The 21,446-nt window shown below is 42.2% G+C and overlaps 1 protein-coding gene across 2 annotated transcripts in view; it reads left to right on the forward strand.

Moving 5' to 3' along the window:
• Positions 1–1,249: 1,249 nt before the first annotated feature.
• The window catches only part of pcsk5b (proprotein convertase subtilisin/kexin type 5b), an 88,441-nt gene continuing 68,244 nt past the window's right edge, over positions 1,250–21,446 (forward strand). Inside the window, exons 1-3 of one of the 2 annotated variants that reach the window (XM_085425646.1) lie at positions 1,250–1,951; positions 5,650–5,754; positions 19,421–19,573. In XM_085425646.1, coding sequence (XP_085281772.1) covers positions 1,772–1,951; positions 5,650–5,754; positions 19,421–19,573 — 438 coding nt within the window. In that variant the 5' untranslated portion in view covers positions 1,250–1,771. The remainder of the gene's footprint in view (positions 1,952–5,649; positions 5,755–19,420; positions 19,574–21,446) is intronic. The other variant, XM_085425644.1, reaches the window with a different exon arrangement.

The raw sequence follows: 21,446 nt of genomic DNA on the forward strand, positions 1-21,446 counted from the left end.
AATTAATTTGCAGAATATCAAAAGTGTAGATTGTCATATCAGGTCCAGTGAAGAATCTCAACATGTTTCTTTCTACCTTTAAAAGTTTGTCTGTGTTTTTTGGGGGGATTAACAACCACATGAATCCCAAAATCAAGAAAACAGACATAACAGGTAATCTGCTGATAATACTAATCACTTTTGGGGTCAGTTCTGTATCATTATCATCCCCAGCACTGTCACAGGGACTCCAGAAACTCAAATGTTTCAAGTTCAAATGTATTTATTTGAACAGATTTAAAAGAGGATCTGACCTGCTTTCAAACAGTCAGTCATAGCCATTCATCCACTACTCTTATAAAATATAAATAAATATATAGATATCAAGAAATGAGGTGCGGCTCAAGACATTTGCAAAGTACTGTACACATATATATTCAAACTATTAGCTTTAAATTCCTATACTTGCAAAAAGTGTATATTATTCATACTCTAAGTGAGCAATTTTAGCCATTTCCCATATCTCCAATATTGATATTTTAAAATATTGGATCCAGTTATGTTGGCTGCCTATTTAAACTGTTCTTTAGCAAATACATTTAAACCTATGCCTACTTTAAGCAGCACACTTCCTAATTACTTAGAAAATATATCCATATAGGTCTATATTTATATATTATATTAACAGTATATACATCAAAAACATTTTGTAAGATACTTGTTTTTTGATAAAATATTTAACAATTAATAATATTTTAAATAATGGATCCATATTTTTTTTGCCTTTCTGCCCCTAAAACATTCGTTTTAGATAACTGTTACCTTTTCTGCTCAAAGCTGCTCAGGCTACCTTAGTTAAATAAGGTTCTTTTGGGTTTTTTAACTACTAATTTGTCTACTTAACCCCCAGGCTACTGCAGTAATACCCCCCGGGGTACTTGCTCCACCAGTTAGGAAAATGGAAAATTACCCTAAGGTACACATCAGCGGATATGTTCACTCTTTGCAGTCACAGTGTCTTTTGTCAGTCAATTGATGAAAAAATCAAAAGTAATTAAAAATAAAGTTCGATTTCTATAATTTCCACTCGACTTTGAGATAATTAATTCTTAATTTTGAGAGGGTATTGAGTAAGGGTGAGGGGGCTCTTGGAGGAATCCCTTGGAGCCCCCGGTTTGACCCCTCCCTGCGGCTGATCTGCGTCTGGCAGACAGGCGGGCAGCGGCGGCGGATCCAAGACGAGTGTCTTTAAGACCCAGCGGAGCTCGGCAGGGAAACCCCGCGGCTTGAGTTGTTTCTACTCTCCAGAGTGTCAGCTAGTTATTTGTGGGGAGGCGCTGTAGCCATTTCGCCACATGAAAGCCCGATGAGCTGAACGAGCAACATCCGAGTTGTTCGTGGAGAAGCAGAAATCAGCTTTGAGGAGCTCTGCGCGCACACACGTACGCCAACTTTGCGCGCAGAAGACGCACAGCGCTCACACACTCACACTTCCTCTCTATCCACCGTGGAAAAAGAGAGAGAGAGAAAGAGAGAGAGGGGGGGGGAATAGAGAGAAGACGCACGAAACTTCCAACTCTCCCATGTGAAAAAGAGAGGTTTGAAGATAAGGTGTATTTTTCCCCCTCGGACCTCCTTTCCTTCCCCATTCCTCTCTCTCTCTTTCTCTCTCTCTCAGTTCTTTTGCCGGGATATTTGTGTTTCTATGAGAGCCTCTCTCGGCGAGAAGAGAAGTTTGGTTGTTTGCCTGGTCGGCTGAGGAGGAGGAGGAGGAGAAGAGTCTGTTTAAAAGATGGTCCACAACGCCGCTTGGAGAAGAGGCTTGCTATGCGTCCTGGCGCTCTACCTCGGCTTTGCGTCCCCGCCGTGCAAAGCTCGGATTTACACCAACCATTGGGCAGTCAGGATAGCCGGGGGACCCGAGGTGGCTGACCGGATAGCGGAAAAATACGGCTATAGAAACATGGGACAGGTATGTGTCTTACTGCTTATTGATCCGGTCAAAGTTGCCTCTAATTTGTGTCTCTCTGTGTTTTCGTCAACTCTTAAAATTGGGCTTAATATGCCTCTTCCAAGGCGGCAAAGTTGCGCGATTAAACCTCAAAGTCTGAAGTCCAAACCTGAGCCAACTCGGGTTCTTTTAACTCTGAAACAGACCAGGGAAGGAGAAGCTTTAAGGAACAAAGAAAGTAGACCAGCTGCAGGATGGCACAACAGGTGCCTCTTCACGGTGTTTCCACTGAAGTCTCATGTGCTTGGTCGTTTTGCCACCCCAGTGACGGCTAGCGGTGCTGTTTGGTTTATGAGCTTGGAAGTGACTTCTCTCTCTCTCTCTCTCTCTCTCTCTCTCTCTCTCTCTCTCTCTCTCTCTCTCTCTCTCTCTCTCTCTCTCTCTCTCTCTCTGTGTGTGTGTGTAAGATTTCACTCAAAAGTCCCTGGTGTGTGAGCCAAACACCATTTTATATAGTAGTAAACGGGGCTGCTCAAGCTGTTTTTGTTTTGTCTTTTTCTCTTTAATTCCCCATACTGTACATAATTCCACTGTTCAAGGCCCTCCAGTATCGATTAGATCAGCCGCATCAGGCCAAAAGCAGGTGCCATTGCTTAACATGGTGTAAACTAACTCCTGGATCCATCTGGTGAAGAACATACACGCACAGACACTGGCTTCAGATGTGCCTCCTTTCTTTTTATGTTTTGTCATTTTATTGGTAAACACCAGATGAGGAATTTATCTGTTAACTTGGTCCAAATGTGGTTTTAGGAAATGTTTTAAAATTATTATTTTTTTTTAGCATAGTACTTGTTTTGTTTTAACAAAAGAGAGAAGACACACAAATGTGGACCTCACACATACGACTGAACTACGTGGGCAGTTCAAGCCTGCACTTGTCAGCGGTCGACATGAAGACAGCATGGAACAGAGGGGGCATTCTGACAGGTTGTTGTGGGGTAGTCCAGTCAACAGCTATTGAACCTCCACCCCTCCACCTTATCCAGCCTGCCCACCCACTATACACCCTAGAGAGTAGGCCTTAATGGCCTCGTTTATCCCCTCTCTTTGACGGGAACTAATGTGTGGACCCCCCTCTTTCTATACCACCCCCATAGGAATTTTCCTGTGGAGTGGAGTGGTGGAGTGTTGCTTCCAACCCCCACCATTCGCCCTAATTTCCATCTCAATACAGGAAGGCTCACTGGACTTTGACACCTCATAGACAAGTTTTTACTTCACTTCCTGGTTTGGGGGTCAGCCGAAAGCCGCTCCCATGGGAGCGATAGCAACACACTTTTGGTTGCCTAATGTGAACTCTGACACCCACCCAGTCCTCCTGATATCAGTGCAGCACTCATGTATGTGCACGAAGAACTTAAGCTGCCAAGCGTTTGTAAATCAAAAAAAAACTTGCTGGGGCTAGTAATGAAATAATTCTGGGAATAGCCACTAAATGAGATGGAGTTTAAATTTGTGAGGGGGGGGGAAAAAAAGATGAATGGATAGAAAACAGTGTGGCGGACAATATGGTCTTCTTCACAGGGTTGGAAAGAAGAGCACAGACAAAGATAACCACACACTGGGAGATGGGAGAAGGAGGGAGTGAAAGAAAGGACGATAGATGGACGGATGGATGAAAAGAGTTGGCATGGAGAGAGGGAGCACCTCGTTGGGGAATTCTGGGTAATCCTCTTAACTATGGAGCCCCCTTCCCAGACTAAGACACTGGCTAAATCAGCTGACAAGGCCTCAGACGTGGATCTCTGTTAAAATTGGTGTTTTTGTTTTTTTTTGAGGAGATGAGAGAGCCCGTGAAAGCCACTGGTCGTAATCTAGAGACACACATGTGCAGGAAGTGTGTGCATCATGACATCAACGACATGTTACATATTTTGTGCAGTTTGTAGTATTTGTTAAAGGCATCAGGCCAATCAGCATTGTTACTCTAGAGGTAACTAAACAAGTGCAATGTCTAGAGTAACACCTTTGTTTTTGACAACGCTAATAATCCAAACACATGAAACGATCAGTTTTCCATTGAAAAAATGATTCATTTGATTATTGAGCATTGTCCTCGATTTGTTTGAGAGGCCGTGATAAAGCTGCAGTGTTTGCACCGTGAAGCAAGAAGGTGTCAAAGTACCGCAGTGTCTCAGCCTGTGTGTTTTGTCCTGAAGTCTTTGTCCTGTTATGAGACATTAGTCTTACAGGTATGAAACATTAAGGTCCAAAGGGAAAACGCGCATCACCTTTTGGCATTTCTTGGTACTATTGGTCATGAAATATAGATGATATGGAGATTTATTGCTTCTAGTGAAAAAGGTCTGGAGAAGTAAGACATCATGAATCACTGATGAAGTGTTTTTTCTGCAGGACTGAGATGTGTAATTCCCAACAGTTAAGTAGAAGTTGTGATTCACTCTTGAATTATTCCGATAAAATTTCAGTCTACCGTAATGTGCCTGCCCATATGATCACACAGTCATATCTAGAGCAACAAGGGAAGCCATATTTGTAGGCTTAGCTGTTTTTCAAGTTAAGATTGAAAACGCACGCTGAAGGTTAGATGTTATACTGAAAGTCATGGATTTATTGGCACTTTCTTGCCTCTCATTTTATCCATCTCTACTTTGGAGTGTGTGTCGGTACATGAGCCGAAAGCTGATCTGATGGGCTCTGTGGCAGTGGAAGGATCAGTGACATAGCACAGGACCCTTGGTAGCCATGACAGTTTGATTATCTGAAGGACTGTTTGGTCTTTATCAATTATTAAAACTAATCACCGACCAGCAGCTTTCCGTCTAACATTGTCTGTCTGTGGATCCTCTGTCACTCAAAATCTTTGTGTGTGTGTCTATCTGTACATTTGTCTGGCCTCTCTGTGTTTGTCTGTTTTCACTTTACTTGTCTGCCCCTTGCTGTCCCTCTTTTTTTCTTTTTCTTTTTAAAGTTCACAGCCTTTTGTCCTTTATCTGATTGATTTAAGAGCCTAAATGTGGTTTCTGTATAATATCTGGGAAAAAACAAATATTAAGAGAGAAAAATGTCATTATAATTCAAAAACATGACCTTTTTTAGAAAAATGTTTTGAAATACTTAAAGCTATGGTGGTTCTCAGCCTTTTTAATGATGACAGGCCCATATTCTTTCTGCAGCACTGCAACAATCGTGCAGCCATAAAGAGTTATAAAGATCTATTTTAAACAACAATGATTAAGAGCCCTGAAATAATGACGGTGGCTCACTGATACATCCTTTCCACAAGTTCCACTTGTTTTAGAAAACAAACAAAAACGAAACTAACTGTTAGCGGTGCCGCAAAGCGCTGGGTCCAAAGCTTGAACCTCTCATGTCAGTAGCTATAAGAACAGCTACGACAAGAAGTTCACAGATGACTTGCAGATACTATCCAACTTGGTTTTCCTCTTGTAGACATAACTCCCAACTTCTGTTACTTCCGCCGCTGCTAACGTTCAAACCAACCATTGTGCGCTGGTTCTCTGACAATATAGTCTTGCTCTCAGCAGGGAATAAATCAGCAGTGAGAAGATGGCGAGACCTGCGCCTTGACTTTAGAAAACTGTGAGCAGCATTAAAAATGAAGCTCACTTTTTAGGAGACTATAGCAGAGAAAGGCATAGTGGTGATGAATAGTCTGTTTGTGTGTTTTGCAGATTGGGGATCTCAGAGACCACTATCACTTCTTCCATAGTCGGACTATTAAGAGGTCGACTTTGTCCAGCCGTGGTCGCCATAGTTTCATTTCCATGGAGCCTAAGGTAAGTCTGTTGTTCTGTTTATGAAAGATTGAGCATCAATGTTTCTTTTGTGCTGAAATGATACTGTAGGTAGTTTTTATATGATCTTAATTCAAGTTCCTTTTCCTGGATAACGTGTGGTGTTCAAATCTGTACAAAGTTCACTCACTTGTGATGGAGATGACTGATTATCATCAGGTGACTCAACTGAACAAACTCCATCCGCTGATGAAGATCATGAGGTTCTGTTTGCAGTTCTGGAAAAAGCAAGTGGACCTTGAGTTAAGATGTTTTTAACTGATAAGTTAAATATTAACTTTTAGCATACACTGAGGACCTTTTGCCAGAATTGAACATGTTTTCAGTAGATTTTTCATACACCTCTTACAAGGGCTGTCATCTTACTCTGCAGTGGTTCATCCTGCGAACAGCCAAGTGAATAATGATGAAATCTGCCTACTACTGCTTTTAGTTTGAATTTGATGAGGTTAAAGGAGATAAAAGAAGATTAAAAATATAATTTTCCTTGAAATAAACTTGTCAACAGTGTTGACAATGGTTGATTCACCGTACTCCAGTACTGGGCTGGACCCCCTGTTTCCTTCAGAATTACCTTAATTGTTCATGGCACAGTTTCAATGAGGTGCTGGAACCATTCTTCACAGATTTCGGTCCATGTGAACATGATAGCACGGTTGGTGTAGATCGGTCTACTGCACATCCATGATGTGAATCTCCTGTTCTACCACATCCCAAAGGTTCTCCACTAAACTGAGATCCGGTAGATTACTCAAGAAAGTAGTTTGAGATGATCAGAGATTTGTGACATTGTGAGCAAGAGTGGTAGGATGTGGAGTACTTATGTGGAACAATCATAGTTGAACCGAGGAAGGGGCCGTAAGAGTACATCTTTCACCATTTTACGATGGTGTGATTGTACTTCTCTGTGAATAGTGCTCATAGCCTTTGAATATCAACGATTATAAAACTGAGTTCACATCTCACTGTTAGGCAGTCGTGTTGGGGGAAGCCTGCAGTGAGCTGAAGAAGTTACTTGTATAAGCGATGAAACATTTCTTCCACTGAAAACTCAGCTTCCAGATGAACAAAAGCAACTTTCTGGGATTTCCTAACCTGGATTATTGAGCATGCCTCAACATATTCAGCAGGTCACCTAAATTGTAACTGGATGCAGTGAGTTGTGAGTTAAGGTGTATCTAATAAAGTGTCCAGTGTGTGTGTGTGTGTGTGTGTGTGTGTGTGTGTGTGTGTGTGTGTGTGTGTGTGTGTGTGTGTGTGTGTGTGTGTGTACATATAGCCACCTACTTGTCAGAGACCAGGGGCCCGTTCTTCGTACCTCGCTAAGTAGGTTAGCCGGATTAGATTGTTGACGATTTCGCGTGATCCTGGATCAGTCGGTTCCCTGAAGCTCATCCGGGACTTGCTGTCATAGCAACAGAGCCGTAAGCGTAAACCTGCTCGGGAGCAGGTTTACTTTATGTAAACAGGATTAGATCGCGGCCACGCAGGTATGTCCGCGTCATCATACGAAAGCAACAGCGATATTCCACCACTGTTTCACCATAAATAAATAACATCAATGTAACTAAAGACAATGCAGCACCTGATCCATTTATTGATTTCACACAGGTCATTTCCTAAAAAAGGGAAATGTACTATTAACATTCTATTACATGTATGTGATTATTACAGATTTAATTCATATTTCAGAGTAGCAATTGTAAATTACTTCGTGTAATCAAGATGAGAGACCACGGCTATAAAAGCGAAGGTGGATTTGGGAAGCCTGTCGCAGCCATGTCCTGTCCGTATACGCGAGCCACCCATTGCGGAAGGTGCAAGATTGATAAGGAGAGTCCTCAGAATTCAGCGTATATTGCGGGATAGACAGGATCCTTTAGCTCAGCGCGACAGTGTGCTCATAGAGAGATATCGATTTTCCCGTGAGGGTATTATTCACTTAACCAACTTGTTGACGAGGGGGTGCAGGACCACCACCTGTCTTTTTTTCCTCTGCCCTTTTCTTGGTTGCTGTTATAAACAAACAGATTATTCCAGGGTCTCTTTCCAAGAGACTAAAAGCAATATAAGTGATAAATATTACCATTCTGTAGAATATTCTTATATTTCACTTTTACCTGTTCCCATGTTCTAGTGGGTCCTGTCGTGGCTCTAATGTGAAAGAGGATAAAATATAACATATTATAATATAATGTAATATAATATTGGATAATATGGTGTGATATGATAAATCTACCCTACCGCCTACTGGTGTTGGCCAGAGGGGCCGATGGCGCGATATGGCAGCCTGGCTTCTGTCAGTCTGCCCCAGGGCAGCTGTGGCTACAACTGTAGCTGCCTCCACCAGTGTGTGAATGTGAGAGTGACTGAATAGTGGCATTGTAAAGCGCTTTGGGTGCCTTGAAAAGCGCTATATCAATCCACTCCATTATTATTGTTATTATTAAATTACTTACGAGTTTAATTTGTCAGCAACTTCCTGCCAGCCCTCGCTCCTTGCTTTTGCAGCCTTTGCAGTGTTCCCTTGCGTTCTGATTAAACTCTGAAACTCCTGAAATCCCTCACTCAAGAGTTCTTGCTCTGCTGCCGAAAAATACCGAGCCGAGCGCGCTCCGTCGACATTTTCGCCGACCAATCAGAGGGTTGCCGATCAATGTTTCTACTATCGATGCGTGGCCCCTTTTACGACACCCAGTGATGTCACATTACTGCGTCCAGCTGTACTAATCGTCAACAGCAGGTGTGTTCGGGGAACCGGATTAGCGAGCTCACGGTTAGCGCGATGATTTGATCTTGGATGTGTCATTTGATCTTGGATGTAGTAAGCGACGTACGAAGAACGGGCCCCAGGGCCCTATTTCAGGAAGCCGGTTTAGTGCAAACTCTGAGTAAGTATACCCTGAGTTAACGAAAACTCTGGGTTTTTGGTTTCACAAAGCGAGTTTAGATTAATTCTGAGTGAGTTACTATGACGACACACTCCGTGAAGCTAACCTGCCCCCTAGCAGGTTTACTTCAACTAACCCTGACCTTCTCCGCCTCTTTGTCAGAAACCTGACTGTAGGAAGTGTCAGACATGGCGTGCTCCTTCCTTGAAGAGCCAGTAGATGTTGAAGCCCAAATTCTCCGCAGAGCTCTCCGCCGGGAGAGAGTGATTAGAGCGCGTTTGGACATTTTATCATTTCCTGATGATTTCCTGTGTGAACGTTACCGTTTTTCAGCACAATCTATAATTCATTTGAATAACATCCTCAGGCCTAATATTGCTCATGTGACACATCGTGGACATCCTCTCAGTTCTGTACATATTATTTGTATTGCACTTCGGTTTTTTGCAAACGGGAGCTTTCTGTATAATATTGGTGACGCTGAGCACGTTTCCAAGGCTACCGTCTGTCGGGCAGTCAGGAATGTTACAGTTGCACTGAAACGTCTCCTGTACTCGTTTGTGTTCCCCGGTCATAGACCCACAAGATTTATCAAAGAGGGATGCCACAAAATTGCAGGTATCAGGATGAACGAAACTTAATTCATGATGTGGTGATATTTGAACTACTACTTAAATTTTACATTTATTCTCACGGTTCCCAGGCGTGATTGGCTGTATAGATGGCACTCACATTCCAATCATTGCTCCTTCAGTAAATGAAGGAGACTATGTGAACAGGAAGTCTTTCCACAGCATTAATGTACAGGTACATAGCTCCCTGTAGCATTTCAAACTAACAAATTATTTCATTATAGTAATGGATGCTAATTTGTGTTCTCTGCACTGTGAAGATCATATGTGATGCTGCCAACATTATCACAAATGTGGAAGCCAACTGCTCAGCCTCTGTGAGTGGTGGTGGTGGAGGACCCCCACCTGTTTTTCGGGCCTCCGCTTTTTTTTCTGTTGGCTATAACGGGTTACATTTGAGCATACAGAGTAAGCAAATATGTACTTGTAATGTGCTCAGATAATTTCAATAAGTGCTTACAGAGGGGAAATTAATGTAGCCTCTAACTGCAATTGATTTACATCGGACAAACAGACCAAGCACTATGGCTCATAATACAATTACACCTTACCTGTTTGGACTATATTTTTATATTTCATTTTTACTTGCTGCCAGGAACGTTTGGGGCCTGTTGGGTTGCACCTGCGTTCACATCACATCACAAAATAAAATGTATGAAATAAAAAATAAAATAAAATACAATAACGTGTTAAATGGGTGGAAATCCCTAGATCAATGTTTAAATTAACACTCACGCATTGACTCTGTCGGCTATGTTTTGCCATGCATGCTCCCTTTGTTTTGCAGCTGAGGCTGTGTTACTTTTTTTCCGCGGAATTTGCATGTTATCGGCATATGCTGCCATCAGAATTTCGGCCTCAAGCGCTGTAAAATACATTGACCGCGCCTTCTTTCCCTCCGTCTCCATGGTGACTCGCTTAATCTGTGCTCCACTAATCAGGGCTTTATGTATCCTCGTGCGCGCGTTTAACTTGGGGTTAAAGCAACTCCGCGTTGATTGAATTAATTGTTATCAGCCTTTCTGAAACCGAATATTCCGAGTTGGACAGTTCGGGGTTACTCAACCCTGAGTATCGTTTTTCACTCTGAGTTTTCTAAACCGGCTTCCTGAAATAGGGCCCAGGGGTCAGAGTGGAGCCCTAGTAAATCCAAATTCAGAGAAATTCTAAACTTTTCCGTCCAAGCGTTGAGATCCCAGTGAAGCCACAGCTGCTCTGTGTTTTCCTGATGATAAACCGACAGTTTATCTTGATCTCAGCCAGAGGAACCTGGTTGTGGCAGATCAGATGGCACAACTCTCCTACAGAATCCGTCACGGACAAAACAAAATTTTTCCATGATGGTTGTGGATCACCATAACACAACGTGACATAATCATAAATCAGAATATTTGATCTTTATTATGAGGTTTGTTTTTTGGTTTCACATCACTGTGGGCAGGATTTCTTTTGTAACTCTAAAATACAGCCTTAGTAAAGTAAATAACATGCTTTTGTTGTTGTTGTCGTCAGCTGAGAAAAAACTTTCCGTTTGAACAAGAGTTTGATCTAAACCGCTGTCAGTGCTCTTCTCGTCACTTCATCGGGTCAACAAACCCGGACCGAATTACACACGAGGCCTCCACATCACAACACTGAGCTTTATCAAAACACGGGGGACAAATCACTAAATCAAACCTGTTGGTTGTTCACACGATTGTACAATTGTCTGCTCCTCTGATGTCTTGTTTATGTTTACAGTAGATTTAAAAAGCCTTTGAAGTAAAAGACCGTTTGACTCGTCCAAGACATGTGAAACCTCCTTATCTCACATTTTGCATATTTTTGTCATCTTAGTACCTGACTCAGACTTGTTGATGTCTGCCTGTTTGATGAAGCGGGTCACTTTCTTGAACAGGCTGGGACTTGATCCTGAGGAAACAGGGCAGCGATGCCTCTTACAGCGTTTACATACAGCAGCGGCGATGTTGCATGCAGATTCTGAACGGCGAATAAATCTGTGTCGGACTCATAAATGCACGGCGACTGCTGAAGAATGATGGTGATGAATCAGTGTGATTACTGGAAGACGGGATGAAACGGGAAGAGGAGGAAAAGAAAGAAAAGGAGCCGTCTGTCACCTTCTTTACCCGCTTATCTGTTATCCTGTTTCATTGTTTCTCTTCAGTTTCCTTTCTCTGTATTTTTGGGCCACTCAGCTGTTTTTTGTTTTTTCTGTTCACCTGCTGTCATCACCTGTCAAGAGCTCCCTCTTTTCTCACTGTTGCTTTCTGTGCACTCGTCCCCCTCCCTCTGTCTTTGGTTCTCTTGCCCTCTTGGGCCTGACACTGTGCCACGCTGGAGGAAGGTCTGTGTCCGGATGCCAGCTGGCTGGGAAACTGAGAGATTTAAAAAAAGAAAAGAAAAAAAGACTAGATTAGAGAGAAGAGGTTAAATGACAGAAAACAGAAGATTGCCTATTAGAATGCACGGAAGAAGGAGAAAGATGCATCGGAGACACAGAATAAATGAAAAGTGGAGCGAAATAGAGCTGTCGGTGTTTCCCTTGCTGACTGGCTGTCCTTTTTGCGGACCTGTCTACGAGGTTTGGGATCAACGTGACAGCCAGTTTGGCAGCAGCGAGGTCTGGCATTCTGCTAATGATGTTTTGCAATCAGGTTTTGTAATAATTACAGCCGTGTGTGTTTTGTGTGTGGGTGAGTCAGAGGGGTGTAGCGATGCCGTGAAAGGCGCACCCTACCATCCACAGTAGACTCTGGCACACATGTTACCATGGAGATGAGGCACAGCACAGATTACCACTTTATGGCACCCGCCTAACTGCAGTGTCACTTGCCTCTCAGGTCAAAGACCGCTTATTTTTCCAGGCTGTGAGAGGGCACGTGGCGTCACCTTGACCCTTAAACAAGGACAAACAGGGTTCATGAAACAGTATTGTATTGTATAGTATTGTATTGATGAATCCCATTTGAACAGCTTTTGACTGCATGGAGGTGAACAAGGAAAAAAGGGAACACTGAAATGCAATCTTGAAGCTGTTGGCCCCTGATGCCACGTAGCTTTTGAAAATCGATTGACAGTCGTAAACAATGACAAGTGGACTTAAGAGGAAGTATTGTCCCAGATATCTGCTGGCTACAAAGGAAGCCCTGAAATATTGGCTCTGTCTACAGAGGCTAAAGCATCAGAGGGTTGCCGATGGGATCCTAGATTGAGTTTAGTTCAGCTTGGCACATTTCCTATAAACGTGGATGTTGTGGCTGTAGCTGCTGTAGTCATTTTGGACTCCCAGGATGCAGAAATCTGGGAAAACCTGCAGAAAGTATTTCAGGACAAGCTATTTGGAAACATTTTAAAAGCTTCTTGATCAAACATAATTTGTTAAAGGTTTTGCATCCTCTGATTTCTGTCTGGAGTGCGACACAGTTTACATGCACGAGAACGTAGACGACTGTCAGTGCTGTCGCAGGGGAGAGCCTGCGCCGTGCTGTATCTGTGAAAATATGCATGACTGCATTGTTGTTTTTGAACGTTACTTTTGGCTTATTTATTAACCTTTTCTTTTTTTTCTTTTTTTTGCTCCTTCTAAGCTGTCATTGTAATTTCACATCAAAGTAGGTCAAAGAAAACTTTTCATCATATGCTGTTTTGGTGCTGGTGGCAGATGCGATGCATGCCGTAAGTTCTTTGTCTTACCGCATAGAGAGGTCATAATCTTTACTCTGTTTCATGCCCCTAAATATCAACTAGGAGAAAAAATGTTGACACGAGAGCCACAAGTGTAATTGTTGTAGTTGCACAGCTGGAATCTGTTAGTAGTGTGTGGACATATCTATTTTTCAAACCTGGCCTTAACAGGCTCTCTGCAGCAGAAGTTTTCTTCCACAGTTGGTTGTGGAGCGTCTGAAGTTTAGTACAGGTCAGTACACCCTCTTTCCGAGTAGATATTTACCCTTCTCTACCTTTTGCCTCTAAGTGGCCTCTTCTCCAATCCCTGTACTTCAATTCAAATGAGCAAAGTTGGGAACAAAAGTAAAAATAACTTCAACTTTGGAAAAGAAAATATCCCAACATCACCAACAACAACTTGAACTGTTGATGCCAAGCAGCATGGATACATGCTTTCATGTTTATGCCAAATTCTGTCCCCTAACATCTGAATATCACAGCAGAACTGGAGACTCGTCAGATCAGGCAACATTTTTTTAAAATCTTCTGTTGTGGAATCCGATATCCTCTTTTTAGCTGTTCTGACCTGACAGGAGTGGCACCCAGTGTCTTCTGCTGCTGTAGCCCACCTTTCTTCTTGGTTTGACCTTCAGCAGGTGGTCTCGACCATGTCTATATCCCTAAATGCACTGAGGTGCCATGCCACGAGCAGCTTAACAAGTGTACCTAATTAAGTGGCTATCTATACGAACTTGTCTTTTTGTATTAAGCAGTATTCGGCATGCACCTTGCTCAGTTCTGCTGACGCATGCTCGTGAGTCATTCATGCTGGGAGTTCCAAGAGAGTTTGGACAGCCGCAGTCTTTTCTCTTTTTTTGTTCAAGTACACTTAGTCTGCTTTGCCTGAAATCTATTTCCAGACATTTCAAGTTTACTGTAAACAACAATTACAGCACGACAGTGGTTGTTTTCTCCTTTTGTAGTGTCCTTTTGATGTGTGCGCAAAGATTAGTAGGGAGAAACAACTGCCGAACGCCTTCTAGCTGAAGGAGCACGGTGCTTCCAGCCGGTTTCACTTAGAAAGGCTCTTGTTTACTTGAAGTCATCTATTCAGACATGTGCATGAAAACTGAGAGCCAGGTGTGGTTTGCAGCTGAATCCTCACTGGGATAGACTAAAATGCAAAATGGCCGTGACAACAAAATTAAATTTGAATGTTTTATTGCTCCGCCACATCAGGACAGCGGTTTACCACATAGTAAAACTACCAAAATGAGCTCATATCTACGTATTACACTGTTAAACAATTAAAATATGCTCAGTGTTTTTTCTCTTTTGGCTCACAGAATTTTTTTGTTCACCGCACAGATGCCTTGCTGTATTCATAGATATGCAGAAGACGAGGACGCTCATTGCATTACGGAGACGACATAGTTAGTGTCTGGACCTCAGGGATAATGTGCATACCCTTAGATTTTATCAGACTCATCTTAGTCCCAAGTACAAATTTCCATTAGGCCGAGAATCCTGAATTTTTAGTTTGAATTTGTTTAACAAATGAACCATTAAAATAGTCTAAGCTTTGAGACGAGCCCCCACAGCTGGCCGTGACGGCCCACGCTGTTTGTGATGGCCGAGTTAGGGCCGAGTCTCTGAAATACCCCAGAGAGAGGACAAGAACTGGTTTTTCATGTTACTGCAAGGGTTTCACTGGGTGTTCTGCTCACTATCCATTAGCTTTTTTTTGCCTGGAGCTCTAACATCGTCACACAAACAGCAGTAAAAGTGGATCAATTTGTTCCCATTTGTTCTATTGAAGTGAACTCTTCCCCAGTTTCCCCTGGTTACTGACCCAGCCAGCTAGAGCCACCTGCAAACCCTTATACAGAGTGAATGAGAGTGAGAGCGAGGGAGGGAGGGAGGTTGGAAGGGGGTTGGAGTGGGAATGAGAGAGAGAGACAGAGACAGGCCATCTGAGAGAGAAATGGGCACCTGCAGAGAAGAAGACTGAAAAATGCAGCGAAGGAGAGGGGGGGGGCTGACGAGGAAAGGGATTTAAAAAGGGGGAAAAAAAGGAAGTGAGATAGGAGCGGGAGTCAGACTGGGAGTAAAGGCAGGGTGACAGAGGTACAGGTTCTACCAGATCATTCCTCTGCTACACCACACTGCAGTTAAATGAATGGAGGAGGTCGTTATGCCCCAGAGCCAGCCAGTGAGTTGGCACTGACACAATGGTAGTGATACATGGGGAAGTTTTAGAGGCAATAATACGGGCGATATTGGCTTTGTTTGGATAGGGCCTCGCATTCATGGCACAATTGATGCGGATAACTGCAGGCTGTTATCAGTGAGTGATTTTTAGCAGACACAATAAAGGATGGCATTATTCTCAACGACTTCAGAAAAAGTGTTACATAGGCCGTTATCTGCCTCTGGTAATCCAGGAAGGGAGAGGATAAACATGTATTTTTAATAAAAAAATAAAATAAAATAAAATCCCAGTAAAGAAATCCAACATCAACTGTAGCAACAGCAGTGGAAAGTTTAAAAAATTTTCATGAAATAGGTTGTGGAAGAGTTAAACACGCACAATATACAGCGCAGTTTGTGAAATGGTCTCGACCTACTCTGTCAAGTCTTGTTTCTGGACATGAAAACATGAAAACCCAAATCTTTTGTCTCTGAGCCCCATTTTTCATCTGAATGATCATAAATCTTTGTGTCCATGTACATGAAATGAATATTTTCCATTTTTAATAGGCGGCTGGAGGCGTTCATGGTGCACTTGGTCATTTTACCGCTCACAAGACCCAAGTTAAAGCTGTAACACCTCACAGATTTTTAAACATTGTAGGGTCTATGCTTACTTATAGACTATACTTTCATATTATTTACTTGGTTAAGTTTAGCTGTTTAAGAACAATTTGATTTTGGTTAGGAAGTACCATCACTTTTTATTAGTATTATTATTAGTATTATTATTATTCTTTTAAATTGCAATGGTGACGCATCTCCGTTTTGTCTGGGCTAGATTCATGCCGGAGACACAAAATACACTCCCTGTTGAAATGCATTACTCACAAATTTGCACTTACTGTTCCAAAAAAATGTCAGTTCTTATCCGTGTACACAAACAAATGATTAATTTTTCATGGATTCATGTTTTTCTTGAAGACCAGGCTTTTTTTGTTGCTCCTTAAGAATAGAAGTAAATGATATAAATGACTATGGATGGATGGGTGCCATCAGTCTTGAAATTATGATGCCAGTGTTGGCATTTCCACCTCTAGACCTTTAAGCTGAGCCTTCTTCCTTGGGATGTAAAGAATTTGTATACAAATGTCTGCGATCTCATGTTGACATATAGCACCCCCACAGCCAGCACGCTGCCACCCACTGAGCTCTTATTGTGTTAATAATGCAGGCATAGATATGACACACAGGATACTGAAAGTAAGGCATATGATTTATGTTACAGACCCTGCGTAATGCTGCAGGGACGCTACTATGTTAGCAAAGCTGTGGTGAAATACACGCTTCATCTGAGCAGCTTTTTTCGTAACCAGTTTTTAAATTAAGGGCAAGTTTTTGTGTCGGCGTGAGCAGCACAGTGTAATTGGAAGATGGTGTAAGGATGTGCTCATGGTGTTTGTGCTGTTTGATGGAAGCTGTAATATTTAAAGCTCACCTCAGGTAACCTTTTAAAACTGGGGATGCACTGGGATAACAGAGTTTACCTCTTTTCACAATCTAGTCATGATCAAGGGATCTACAAGGTTGCAGCTGCCTTGACGTTGTTGGTCAAAGTTGGCTTAAATAATTTTTTGCTTTCAGAAATATTTTTGAATCATCGTAGCCTTCATAAAGAGGAAAAAAAGAGCCCCTTTGTCAATAGAATATGTGAAATTGGCAAACACCAGTCTACAAAGATGCCTCATCTAGAGTAATCTCCAAAGATGTAGTATGGTTTGTGCTTCAGCTGAGCCTTTCTCATTCACAACACTAAGCTTTTAGGTAGCAAACAATACTAAATCCCAGGAGGTGGCAGGTTCAGTGTCTTGCTCAAAGGCGCTTCAGTAGGGTGTACACTTGCTGGCATGCAGAAGCATTTTAAAATTCCAGCTCTGTGGTTGTTGACCTTGTTCATTAAAGCCACTTTAAACTCTTTTAGATTCCTCTGAACGTGTGTTTCTTGCCCCGCGACATCTGAGACAAACTTCAGCAAAAAATGAATTTATTGTTTTTGGGGTTTTTTGTCGTTTCTTGAAGCGTTTGCGTCGCCCCTGATGGCGGTGAAGGAGGATTTACGGGTATACACGGGGCAGATATCCATGCAATTTGCCAAGTTACGAACAAGAGCAGTTAAGAGTTACACTGCTGATCAAAGATTGTGGTTGATGGTATGCTAATGTATGCAAATTGTAATGATACACCAGTGGTTTTGCGCAGACACACTCACGCACAATTCTTGATGACAGTGTTGTTTTGAGGCTAATGGTCTGTGTAAACGGTTGCTTTGAAGCTGATGGTCCTGATAGAAGTTGGAGTGAAATGAGCTGAGACCTTGGCAGACGGGAGAAGCATCATGCTAAAGTAAAATTTCTCACTGGGTTTTTTAAAAAATTGTTTCGTTTCTACACTTTATCTTTCTCTCTGCGCTGGTTTGCCATTTCCTTTTCCTTTCCCATCTTTTTTTCTTCCTTATAGGAGGTCATTTATTGAATTACATCATTTGCACTTTATTCCTTTCCCTCCCTCACAATTTCTAAAGAGGTACATACTCAAGTTATTAAATCAGTTATTTATAAACTCAATTATCCTCCCTTCACTTGCTGTCGTTTGGTCTCTCTTGCTATTTGTTTTCCCTTCCCTTCCAGCTCTCTCTCTTTCTTTTTTTATATTATTGACTCTCCCAGGACTCGTTCTCTTCAGCTCTTTATCGCCTCTCCTCTCGTCTTATCTTGTCTTGTTGCCTCGCTCTCAAACTCTCCGGAGAGAGCCTGGCAGATTGTTTCAGTGCATGAGACCAGATAATCACTCTGCAGTCATTATGTCAGCTATTCTCTTCTTCTCTCTCTCTCTACTCCTCCTCTTCCTCCTGTCTGCTGGAGCTCTATTGATGTGGAGAAACGCTTTGTCTTTTACAGTCGGACATAGCTCAATAAAACCTCAGATTTCTGGGACTATCGGGGCTGAGCGGCAAAACAAAAACACTTGCGGTGTGAAAATTATTCTGTCTATACAGCTAGAAACAGAAGCTGGTGTGGCGGACATCTCAGAAGAATTACACACTTTTGTAAACTCTGTATAAAGAAGAACTACCTTGACATTTCGTGCCAATGTGCACCGTTCCCCCGTCCCCATAAACTGTTGCACAATCATGTTTGGGTGCAAACTCGGTGCCGGAGAATCCCTGGATCATTTATCACACAAATGTTTACGTCTCAGAAAGAACTGCTCTGTGTTGTGCCAGTCGCATACCTGCTAATATTTCAGATTCTGTGTTAACATCGCTGGGTCCGCGTAAACTTCTGATCGGGCCTTCTCAGACAGATGAAGTCTTCTAGACTAAACACAAGGTTTGCAGGTTTTTAAGAGGAGCTGACTGGGGCGGCGCGAGTGGGTCCAGCCGTCTCGTTCGGATCCAGGCAGCACGGATTTTGACATTGGAAAATTCCGCCTCAAAGTCTGAACGAGGCTCCTGCCAAGGAATGCCTCTGCGCCTCGAAGCGAGCCCATAACATTTGAGAGATTGATGTTACCTGTGAGGCCTTACAGCCTTTAGTGCGTATGTGTGCATCAAATGTCTTAACATTTTTATTTTTTTTTTAATTTTCCGTAAAGGAGAAGCGAACTGATGAGCCCACAGTAACACTGACATGGTTAAAATATCTCTTTAAAAATAAATCATGACTTTGCGAGTCTTCCACATCTATAGTTTGCTTTTTTTTTTTTTTTTTTTTTTTTTTTTTTTTTTTTTGGGCTTGTAGTGGCTTGTTTTACTTCAGCAGTCTTCATTTGTTCACCTTTTACCACGTTTAAAAGAGGAGACAGCACATAAAACCTTATTACGCTTATTTATAGGCAGTCCATTGGGATAAAAACGACTTTAAGGCTGAGCACCAAAAGAAAAACACCCCCTTAAGACTCAGTAGATTTGTTTCTGTCTTGCTCGGTTGCGTACAACAGTATAATGTAGTTTAGTCTCTGTAGGTGGTTTCTTTGTTTTCCCTCTGCGTGTTCATCACATAAGGCAAATAAGAGCAAACATAGACAATGTCTTTGCACTTTTTCTTTTTTAAATCCTCCTAAAATGTTGCCTCACCTTCAGTATTCAGTTCATTGGAACTTCACCTGTATACTGGTTGTGTCATCTCCGAAGTGATTCTGCTCCCCTGTTATTATTGTAAGCCTCCTCAGTTTCTTCTATCGCCTGTCTCTGTTTGTGTGTTTCAGGTGGAGTGGATACAGCAGCAGGTGGTGAAAAGGAGGATCAAGAGGGATTTCAAACAGGCCCCGCTCCTTTCGCTGTCAAGCCCCGCCCACAGCAGCCCAGCCCAAAACAACATATTCTATAATGACGCCAAGTGGAACAGTATGTGGTATATTGTAAGTCCAGTGTATACTTATTCCAGGCTTCCTCTCTGTTTACACCAGACAGAAGAATATAACAAGGACCCATGAACTCAGTGTATGCAGCATCTAGTCTGCTCGGAGGATTGCATGCTGTTCTTTGCCCACATTTATCCAGTTTGTGGGTCAAAGGTCAGGTTAGGTCACGGCATTGTCCTGATTACTGCAGTTGAGCTGAGGGATTTGTGTGTGCGTGTGTCTTTGTTTGTGTCTTATAAGAATGAAGAGTTGATATAGGATTTTTTTCCCCTATAGAGAAATGCTTATGCATCCCCACAAAGATGTTTCAGAAAAATGAGCAGAGTTATAATGGGTATTTCTTTTAATTTTTTAAAAAGGGATTGCTTTTGCAAAAATATAATGGGGCTTTGATGACAACTATTAGGGAACGATTGCTCTCAAATAAACATTGTACATTTTGGCTTCTGCTTCACCATTCCAACCTGTGCCTTGAAAATCCCGGCATTAATGAGGAAATTTAGCTTTTATCTGAACTCTAATTGGAACAAGGAAATTGAGGTTCTTTGTTTATTTGTAAGCATTTGTCACAGGAATGCCCACACAGAGGCGTGTACGTGTCTCTGTGGTGGGGGGGGGGGGAGATACTTTTTTTTGCTGGCTTATCACTCCTGTTTGCATACACCTTGAGATCATTGCTCCTTAGTTATATGTTTGTGTGTGCGGTCGAGTGTTCCCAGCTCAGTCAATTGTTAACTCAGTGTAGATAACTGCCGATACTTTGACCCGAGGTTTTATATATTTTTCAGACTTTCAGAACTTCATGTGTGTTTTGAACCTGGAATGGAAAACAAGCTTCCTCTGGTCAATCCCATCAAAGTGACCTTACACAGCCTGATAGTTCTGTCCAGTTGTATAGTTTGTATTTAATCTAAGTGCAGTGCAATATTACACCATTAATTGTTTGAAATAACTAGAATTTTATTGAGCTGTGTGAGAGGCATAGCAAAGTGCTTCTAATCGATGAATAAAGTGTGTGAAGGAGCAATTTAGGGTTAAACATTACACATCTAAATGTCACTTTAACCTTTAGAAAATAAACTATAGCTCGTGACACACGCCTCTGAATAAGATTTGCTGTGAACAATATTGAAATGCCAGGGTTACACTCGGCGACAGTGACCATGTAGCTGTTTTCAATGAAGACGGTGCGGGAGACGGGACTAAAAAAATCCCGCCCGTGCTAGATGAAACGATATCTGACGCCTGCCTCCTGATTTGTCGCGCTCCAGTGGAAGCAGAGTGTGAGAAAGCAGAGGCACATCTGCTCATGTTATCGATCTGCCGCTGTCAGTTTGGGAGAGATTGGTGAATATTTGTGAACTAGGTGGTGTTGTCTTTATTTGCAGACGGCACGCAGCTTTCGGTGGTGTAGCTCTGATTGCGTTCTACAATCCACAGATGATGCACGTTAGCTTAATTGGTGATTTTAAATTGGCTGCAGGTGTAGATGTGAGTTATTGTCTGTCTCTGTGTTAGCCCTTTAATGGGCTGGGGACCTGTGCTCCCGTTTAGCCCCGTGTCGTGCCTGCAGTCTTGAACTGGATAAAGGTTTAAGAAATTGGTTGGATAGATGTCTTTGGTTGCTGGAATTCCAAATTATCTGCCAGTCACACATTGTGATCCAGGATAATAGTTTAGGATTGGCAATCGAAGTCCCTCAAGATTTAAAGTGTAAAGTGTCTTTGTTAAATTAGAGACTTAATGTAGGACAATAACTGTGTTATTGTGGGGAAAAACTGACACGTTTTCTATCTATCTATCTATCTATCTATCTATCTATCTATCTATCTATCTATCTATCTATCTATCTATCTATCTATCTATCTAT

This window comes from Rhamphochromis longiceps, linkage group LG12, assembly GCF_057381845.1.
Source record: "Rhamphochromis longiceps isolate RC_006_pf linkage group LG12, R_longiceps_female_GT1.1, whole genome shotgun sequence".
Classification (NCBI taxonomy): domain Eukaryota; kingdom Metazoa; phylum Chordata; class Actinopteri; order Cichliformes; family Cichlidae; genus Rhamphochromis; species Rhamphochromis longiceps.